General features: G+C 49.4%; 1 protein-coding gene across 1 annotated transcript; it reads right to left on the bottom strand.

Moving 5' to 3' along the window:
- Positions 1-344: 344 nt before the first annotated feature.
- LOC135291907 (serine/threonine-protein kinase PAK 3-like) lies at positions 345-6,152 on the bottom strand. Its single transcript, XM_064406146.1, has 4 exons — positions 6,007-6,152; positions 2,097-2,214; positions 1,313-1,412; positions 345-868 (listed from the first exon to the last, which is right to left on the bottom strand). The coding sequence occupies exons 1-4, from the start codon at positions 6,069-6,071 to the stop codon at positions 684-686; spliced, it is 468 nt and encodes a 155-aa protein (XP_064262216.1). The 5' UTR covers positions 6,072-6,152; the 3' UTR covers positions 345-683.
- Positions 6,153-9,576: the final 3,424 nt, after the last annotated feature.

Genomic DNA, 9,576 nt, shown 5'->3' with positions numbered 1-9,576 from the left:
CAAGTTACAATAGGATGTGGGCAAATAATTTTAAATACACAGGGGATCAAGTCAGAGTAGGTCGAAGGAAGAAATTGTTTCCTCATGGCATGGTGCCACCCTGGCACGGGTTGCCCCAAGAGCTTATAGTTGCCCCGTCCCTGGAAATATTCTAGGTCAGGTAGCAAAGGGCTGTGAGCAATCTGATCTCTTTAAAGATGTCCCTGCTCATGGCAGGACACTTGCACCTGATGACCTTTACAGGGCCCTGCCAGCCCAGCCCAGTCTAGGACTCCTCACCGTTTTCATTTGAAGAGCACCAAGAGTGGAGGTGAGGAGGAAGGGAGCTCATCTGATGCCTTGAACTTCCGTGGAGGAGGAGCCCATCCCTCGCACCCTGTTTCACCTGCAGCCCCTTTGGGGCCATCTACACAGACAAAAGAACTGGAACCACTTATAACCCAAAGGCAAGTGTTGCCTGAGAGTGGAATTTTTTTGCATGTGTTAAGGCTTGAGTTCCCCCACTGATGCAACCAAAGCTACAGCAGATGCTGATGTGTTGCAGGGACATTTTTAGGAGGGGACCTTGGTGCAAGTAGTCCTAGCAGATGGCAATGGGATTTTGTCCAATGGCACACAGAACATGGGACAGGTGAGAAAGACAGCGGGATCAGTAAGGATTTGCTCCTTACCGAGGCAGGACTTCAGTTCCAGTAAGGAGGTTCCTGTTCTACTATTTCAATTCCCACAATTCCAAAAGACCATATGTCCACTTTGGGGCCATATGGTTGACCTGTCACCCCTTCAGGCGCCGTCCACCAAGCAGTCCCTGCTAACACGCTCCGTGTATTCTTCTCAGGGATGAGTTGAGTAGAGAGGCCAAAATCGGCTGAGGAGAAAGCAAAATAACTGTTTTTATTTTAATTCTGTGCCATTAGGAAACCAAGCAAAAGAATTTCTCAGTAGAAGTCTGAGAATGTGCTGTTGAATCTCTTGGACAACTGTCCTGCTCTGTTTTCTCAGGACTTTAGCCAAGGAAATATGGCATTGTGACTTAAAAAATTCCCACAGTTTTTTACACTCCAGCAGTGGCTTTTGTTCTTTGGAAGCTTTAGACCTGTAGCTCCCTCCCCCTGGAAGGGACACACAGAGAAACACCACTCTTGGCTGCTTGTTCCTTGTCATGCCTCTGTACACATTGCAGCCGTGTCACCAGCTCACAGCAGATATCCCTGCACTGTCACCAGCACCATTTCTGGGGAGCTGGCAGTCACTCCAAGCAGCCCCACACCCACATCCCTGGAATGTTGCACCTGACCAAGAATACACTGACCCAGCTTGACAGATCCGTCGGTTCTGAGAAGGATGTTGCTTCTCTTCACATCTCGGTGGATCACGTGGTTGGAGTGAAGAAAATCCAGTCCTTGCAGGCACTGAGAGAGGAAACAGAAACAGGAGGGCAAAACACGTGATGTGATTTCATCACATAAGAAAGGACACAAAGATTCAAAAAGATTCCCTCTCCAGGGGAATGGGGAATAATGGCAAAACACAGTGCCACTGAGAGGAAGAGCTTGTTTCTGCAACACTTGCAGAGCAGGACCTTTCTAAGGAAAGGCATGTCAACTTTTGAAAGAGCAACAGCACCTGCTGTTGTAGACTGTTCCCTGCACACCAGCCAGGATGACTGCTGCTGCAGGGGATGTGCTCAGAAGCAAACAGTGCTTTGGCTGCACTCCTATCCTTTTTAGCTGAGGACTGAGAGAAACGAGTCTCTCTCTTTTCCTTTGCTGTTCCTTTCAAATCCTGCCACCAGCACCTTTGCTTTTACAGGCAAGGAATGCAGTGAAGACAGGCAAAAGTTTAGAAAGCAAGATGGAGAAGAGCAAATACAAGAGGCAGAGTGAGAACACAACAGCAGGCGATAAAGAGTACAAGAACTGAGTTCAGTGAGTGCAGGGGCACTGGCAGCCATTTCACTTGAGATGCTTCTACTTGCCCACAGCATAGCAGCAACACACAAACAAAGCTTGGCACATGAAACCTCTCCTGTCCTGAGCCCCTGTTTCCCAGACAATCCTGCCCAAGCCCTCGGCAGCACAGATGGGATTGCTGACCTCCCGACTGATGGCTGCCATCTCCTCTTCAGACAGGTAGCTCTTGCTGATGACATCGCTCAGGGTGCCTCCATCCATGTGCTCCATAACCAGCCAGAGTTCCTCAAACAGAAGGTAGCTGAAAGATGGAAACAAGGGCGTGGAGATAAACATGCATGGCTACGTTGATATTTTCCTTCCGTGTTTCTTGTTTCCAAGTCCCTTTGTGACTAGGACAGAATCAAAGGAATAGACATTCCCTCTTGGCTGTGCATTGTTTGCAGTCTGTGCAGTCTCAAGGAGAAAGGTACAGTGGTGAAAAAGGAGATTGCTTAGATGGCCTGCAAGTGAAAAGTTCAGTTTAGTAACAGCCCAGGCAAAAACCTGTCAGGCATGGTGCTTCTGGAAATAAGCACCCAGTCTTCCTGGCATGCATAGCAATGGCAAAGAGGGGCAAGGATCTAAGGGAAATCCTCTTTAGGAAGGTTCATCAGCATTGAAGAAACTTTAAAAAATCAGTCCTGAAAAACTGTGGAGGCAGTGAACTTTGAGGGTATTGACTTAGTAAGATACAGCCGATCCAGCTGATCCAGGTTTTGAATAATTTTTGAATAATTTTTAAACTATGTGTGCCTGGGAAGACTCATGCAAACATGATGCCATCTCTTCTCATCCATTGGAGATGAGTAGAGAAATATTAATAAATAATAATTAACAGCTCTACTTTCTGACACTGACCAAAGTGAGTTTTTAACCTCTCATGTTTGTTGTGTGTAAATGCACATTCATGGAATAAGACCATGACCTCTCACGTGTCTAAATAATTTCCAACACCATCCTCACCCTTTCTATCATTTCATCATTTCAGGGTACATGGGATAGAAGAGGAAAAGAAATGAAATGTGACCATGGCAGTGAGTTAATGGGGGGAGTTCTGGGGCACTAATGTGCAAGGAACTCCAGATGAAATCAGCACCTTGGCCAAGAGTCCTCCTCAAGCATGAAATGCATCTCCTGGACTAACTGTGGCCTTAGTTTCCCCAGGAAAAGGAGAATATCTTGGTACTCTGAAATTCCAGCTGCTGCCTACATATTTAAACTGGTACAATTCCAATTCCAAATAAAATAGAATATAACTGTACACTTTAAGAGGCACTTTCTCAAGCAAGGAAAAACACCCCTCCCAATAAAAAGAAAAAGAATCCCTGATGAACAAACATCCATCTTTTTCCATGTGGACTGTAAAGCACCAAAGTATGTCAGTGGACATCCTCCATGTGCACAGGTTTGAAGAGAGAGCTCTGCCCCCTGAGGCAGAGACACGTGGTGGTTGCACGCAGCATCCTTGCTTCACACCAGCCAAGCCTCAAACCAGGAGAAATTAGTTCCCAGTGAAGAAAGAACTGCTTGGGCTGATGACTCTCAGGGATGACAACAGCCAGCGGCAAGAGGGGATGATGGCACAGCATGGCCCACGTGGTGATGGGTCCTGGGCTCTCCAGAGTCATGACAGGGTTCCTCTGGCCCTCGTACCCCACTCTGCAGGGACAGCAGCTCCAGCTCCTTCCTGAGATCACTCCCACCAGGGGCCAAAGCCACCCCCAGCTGTGCCGGTGTCCCCAGAGCAGGACCAGCCCCAGGAGGAGGCAGGTCCCTCTGTCCAGGGCACCAGCCCCAGACCCTCTGCTCCCACCCACGGCGGGCGCTGCTCACCTGGGCAGCCCCGGCGGTCCCTAAAGAGCAAGGTCCCAGACCCTGAGGAGTCTCCCCACCCCTTCCAGAGCCCCCCCTGGATCTCTCTGCATTGCATCTTGTTGTTGTGGTGTGTTTTCATTTTCTTTATTTGCTATATTTTATTGCTTGATTTGTGGTTTTTTAATCCGTGTTTTTCTCCCCGCCTTTGGAGTAGCACAGGTTCCCCATTTTGTATCTTATGTTGCTAAATTTAGACTCTCTCCCTCATTGTTATTCAGCTTGGTTAACTGTCTTCTTGTTTGTTGCCTGGCCACTCCCTGCCAAATCCTCAATCCCTCTTGTCCCTACTCTTTTTCCCCAACACCTTCCCTGCTCCTTCCCTCCTCAGATGTCAATCCTTCCCTAAGCCTGCCTTTTTCTCCAGAACCTTCCTTGTCAGTTCTCTATCCTTTGAAACCCCATTGGTTTACTTAAGCCTTTCCCCTCCCTTAAGATCCTCTATTGGTTTACAGATTGTATTTCCCCACCTTGTGTTCCACCGTCAGTCCTCTCCATTGGTTAACAATTGTATTCTCCCCCAAGACCGTCCCTGTTTATAAGTTATTGCCTGCCCTTGGGTCAGGGTCTTGGGACCTTGGACTTGGGGAGTTTACCATCAAATAAAGCTACCTCTATTCCGACTCCAAGACCCGTGCTGCTTTGTTCATCTGTGCCGAACCTCCGCTGGCAGCTAGAATTCTGCGGGGTCTGCCAGGGGGATCTGTCACACCCCTGTTCTCTCTGTTGGTGGGCCGGGGACACATAGCCTCTACACCGCAACACTTGTCCCTCAAGAGAGTCAACAGCCCCTCCCAGTTTGAGATCAGCAGCAGCCTTGAATTGGGACATTTAACTGCAGCATCCCAATCTTTCAAAAATCCCAACCTTCTCCTCCAGCTGAGCTTCCAGCTGTCCCTCACTTGGTCAGTTCCCATGAGGTGTCCCACAACAACACAGGGAGGCCCACAAGACCCTGCTGGCAGCGTGGCTGCCCTGATTCAGACACATTTTCCTTTCTTCCCACGGTTCTGCAGCTTGAACAATGGGAAGGGGCCCTTGTTTGGTCAGCAGTGAAGTGTGCGACTGCACCTTGCTGGCACAGTGCCATTCCCAGGCTTCAGAATTCAGGTGGGGAGGACAACTCAGCACAGGCAGGAGGAGAAAAGTCGAGCTGCACCCCTGGGGCACCATTTGTGTATTTGCAGATTTCCTTTGTTCAGGGGCCTACATGCTGTCCTTGTCACCTCAGGGGTGCTGCCAGCATGGAGGCCTGGCCTTGTCATTGTGCAGATGAAAGAACTGCTGCCAAAACAAAAGGCAGAGAGAATTCCTTCCTGGGTTTGGAGCCCCCTTGACAGGATCCATTCTACTGAGCAAGCAAGGCTGAACAGCCCCACAGCCCTAAACACAGCTGCAAAGTGTCCTTGTGCCCATCACCTTCGATCCAGCAGGGCTGCAGAGAGGACAAACTCTGACCTTTAAACCAAAAGGGACAAAACCTTGTACAGGACCCGGCCTGGAAGGCCTGGATGTGATGGCCTCTCCCAGGGAGAGAGACCAGAGGCCCTGTGAGTAGAGACCAGGACTGTTCCCAGGAAACCATGGCAAGGTGTCAGGAGCAGGCATTAGAGACAGGGCCAAGGAGATGTGATGCAGGTGGCTGAGGGAGAGCATCATGGAGATGTAGAAATTGAAACTAGGAAACAGGATTTCCTTTGTTCTCTGACAACATGGGCCTGCAGGGATGGAAGGCCTGCTGTGTCATCACAGTGTTAGAAATGAACTTTGAGATACACTTAAATGGACACACAAAGTAGTGGAGGCAAAAGAAATCTGTTTATTAGTAACAATTCACCTGAGCTGCAGGTATGCCCTCTTTCCCCCAAGAGCCAAACACACACACCCTCCAAAAAAGGACTACATTTTATCCCCTTTCCTGGCCAGGGGCGATCCCTGTCCCCTTTCCCATTGGCTGGGTACTTGAGAATTTCTATTCTCTCCTCACCACCTATTTTTCTGTCCCCACTCCTCTGATTCTACTTCCTTTTTGGTCAGGTCTTTAACCTGGCTGCTTTCCCAGCTCACAGCAACACCCAACAAATTAACTGAAGCAAATCCAAACCAGAAGTAACAACACACAGAACCAACAACTTCCATTTTTTTACCTAATAACCTTTTGGGTTCAGCAAAATATTACCTCATCTCTGACAACAGGGTAGAGGACTCTGATGTCAGCAATCTCTGGATGGTGACATGAGGCATTGCTGGATTGTGACCTCACCTTCTCTCCCTGCTTATCTTGGGGTTCCAAGGAGTTTCAATGCCTTTTGTGCTGTCACAGGGGTTGGAGGCTGGTGTCAGAGAGCAGTGGGCTGTGACATCACAGGGGGATGCATTGTGACATTGTGCCCCTCAATTCCAAGGAATACTTTTGAAAACTACCTCCCAAAGTGAATCTTTCTCCAAGCAGGTAGACTGGCAAAACCCATGTACGATCAAGTGATAAGACAGAGTTTGTACTCTCACAAATTTGTTTTTCCTCCTAACACCTCTGAAAACCTCTAATTTTTTTGGTTTTTCTTTCTTCTTTAGAATCTGTGAGCAGAAGACAGGAATACTTTTGCCTATTGGAAAAACGCCATAGCAATGCACTGTTGATTAGGCATGCTCTTGTCCTTACCATAAAGAAAAGACACTGAACAAACTGAAATATCAGGGATTTTGTGGGAGCAGATAGGAGAGACAAAATGTGTTTCATTCTTTAAGTTGTCTGGAATAATTCTGCAAGTTTGCAAAGTGCACAGAAATGCAGTCACTAGAATGAGGCCATTACTCACATCTGGCATCCCTAAGCCTTTGCCTCAGTTTTCAGACAGTTTGTAAGTGAGGGATACATGCAAGATTTATCTAATTAGTAAAGGTAAAGTTTTACTGAAGGTTTGATGTGTGGGGATCTCTGCAGTCCCAGAAGACATGCTGAGACCAATTTCTTTCGTTTCATTCCCTCACACCAAAAAAAAAAAAGGAGAAAAAAAGATGAGGCTCTTTCTGTGCCACGCTGTGGCAGCTCTACCCTCTCAGCCTTTGCCTTGAGCCCTTTGGTTCTTTTCCCTGAGCCCTGATCCCCTTCCTCAGCCAAGGGCCCCTGGAGCCCTTTCCAGGGCTGCAGGAAAAGCTCCCTCAGCCATGACCACAGAAGAGCTTCTGGAAGTGTTTGTCGTCTCTTGCTGTCTCTTAGTCAGAACCGGTATGGATCAACTTGGAGTTCTAGAGGAACAAATTTTCAGGGACTATTCCTCTTCAAATTTGTTTTGTTCTAACCCAGAAGGAAGACAAAGAGGAGGTTCTTCTGCTGGTGCTAAGTTATGCTTGCAATTAGTGTAATAGTAGTCATTAAGTTGGGGGAAGCAACAAGTGCAGTTCAGCGAGCATTTAACAAAATACAAGTTAGGACCCAGCCCAAAAGATCACGGAGTTGATGCAGTTTCACAGGTTGGTTTTTCCCAGGCAGTTGGTCTTGTTTTCTTTTTGTAGGAACGCTCCCACTCCCTGCTGAAGATCAGCAGAACCAGTCTGGGAGCAGGGCAGCTGCCAGTAGTTTTAAATTGAGATGTGATGATCGCTTTTCACTTAGGTTCTGTCACCTTTGGCTTAGATACAAGAGGCTTTCCTTCTTTTTCATAATGGGTATGTAGTGGGTCAAATTTCCTTCTTCCTTTTTATAGAAACCTTGCTAGAGTTGAGATGGAGCTGGGGGAGAACCAATGCAATTTTGAATTGCCACAGTTGCTTTTATTGACAATTTACTAATGGTGGTGACTTGTCTGCATTCTCCTCACAAGTGACATGTTGGGAGACCTAATACGAGTCAAAGAACTTCATTTTATTTTTTTAAATGAAAAACAAAAAAAGTGGTGTAGGAAAACTCTTATAGATGTCTAATTTTTCTCAACATAAATTTCTACATATTTGAAATCATGTTAACCTTCCCAGCTCTGCCTTGGGAGGTTTTAGAAGTATTATGATCTGGCTACATTTTTCAGATTTCATAATAAGAAACTAGAGAATCCTGAGAGAAAACAAAAAATGTCCCATGAGGAATGGTTCCCTTCACCTTCCCCAACTCCTTTTTGCCTGCAATGCTGTCACCCCAGCAGCAGTGCCATCGCGGCAGTGAGTCTGAGAGGTGGCAGCTCTCTGGCCCACACGGTGCTGCTGGCAGAGCCGGCTGCTGCCTACTCAAGGCTCAGGCAGGCCCCTGAGCTGCCGAGCTGCACGGCCAGAGCCATCTCGATGCTGCAGTGCAGGCCAGAGGCGCCGCTCAGCCGGAAGCTGCAGGACTTGCTGGAGGGCAGCGCCGTGAGCTGGCAGTGGCGCGACTGCGGCAGAAGCGGCCAGGCCGCCAGCACCAACATCTGCACCCAGCGGGTGACTTTCTGCAGGTCCAAATAGGAGCCCGTGCAGAGGGTGCCCAGCAGGTACCACTCCTGATCCGTGGGCAGCTGGCCACCAGCGGCGTGCAGGAAGCACGTGTGCCCCAGCAGCTGCTCCCCGGAGCACAGGCACTCCAGCGCCACATGGATGCGCCTGGCTGGCGGCCGCTTGGTGCTCTCCGGGCTGAAGGAGTGGCCAGGGGGTGGCCGCAGGATGACCAGCGTGCGGTAGCTGCTGCTGCTCTCCTGGACGCTGCAGGCTGCAGGGCTGGTGTCCGTCCCGGCAGCTGGGTGCAGCTCCGGCATGAAGCTCCTCCGGGAGAGCACTCGGCACACACCTTCGTGCTGGGCAGGCCCTGCTGCAGAATCACAGAATCACAGAACAGCTGGGCTTGGCAGTGACCTTTAAGGACTGCCCAGTGTGATCCCACAGCAATGAGCAGGGACATTCCCAATGAGATCAGTTTGCTCACAGCCCCCTCCCACCTTATCCTGGATGTGCCCATTGGTGATGGGCTGGGCACAACCAAAATGCTGTCACCCCTGTCTGCACCCTTGTCCTTCTCATGCTCACTCACCTTCTCCTTGCTGCTGAACTTCACCCTCACAATATTCGTCTTGCTGCTGGATTCCTCCTGTGTGCTGTGTCTGGCAGAGCCACACTTCCATCTCGTGACCAGCCAAAAGGCAAGAGAGAGCAGAGGCAGCCACAGCAGCTGCCATAGACAAAGGAAAAAGCTTTCCATGATGGAATTGTTTCCATCAATCTCCTGCAGGAGCTGAGTCATTTCCTGCAGCAGATACTCCTCGCGCTCTTGCATCCTTTGAGCTTCATTCTTTTCAATTTCTGGATTCCCCTTATTCCCAGCTATGGTCAGTCAAGGCAGCTGTCGTACAGAAAGGAGCAGGCTTTCCATGATGGAATTGTTGTCATCCACCTCCCGCAGGAGCCGAGTCATCTCCCGATGCAGAAATTCCTCGCGCTCCCGCATCCGCCTGACCGTGTCCTTTTCGATTTTCATCTCCGCTTTCAACCCACTGGGGGTGAATAACAGGGCCAGGATGAAGGCCAGTGTTGGAGATATGGCCTGGTGGGAGAAAGGGGGCTCAGCATGTCTGGCTGGGAGGGACCAGGGAGCTGGTGACATCTGCAATGTCCCCAGAGCCTCTCTGGGCACCTGCCACATTGAGAGCCCCAAGCCCCACTTCCCTCAGCCCTGGGGACAGTGCCCTGCCCTGAGGGTCCCATCTCTCACTCTGGCTTTAAATCCCCAGGGCATCTTTCCCAGCCCAGCATTTTCCCTGCATGTGCACTCACTGGCTGCCAGAATCCA

The sequence above is a fragment of the Passer domesticus genome, unplaced genomic scaffold (assembly GCF_036417665.1).
Source record: "Passer domesticus isolate bPasDom1 unplaced genomic scaffold, bPasDom1.hap1 HAP1_SCAFFOLD_142, whole genome shotgun sequence".
NCBI lineage: Eukaryota > Metazoa > Chordata > Aves > Passeriformes > Passeridae > Passer > Passer domesticus.
The sequence above is the reverse complement of the archived record's forward strand: the minus strand, read 5'-3'. Positions and strand labels throughout refer to the sequence as shown.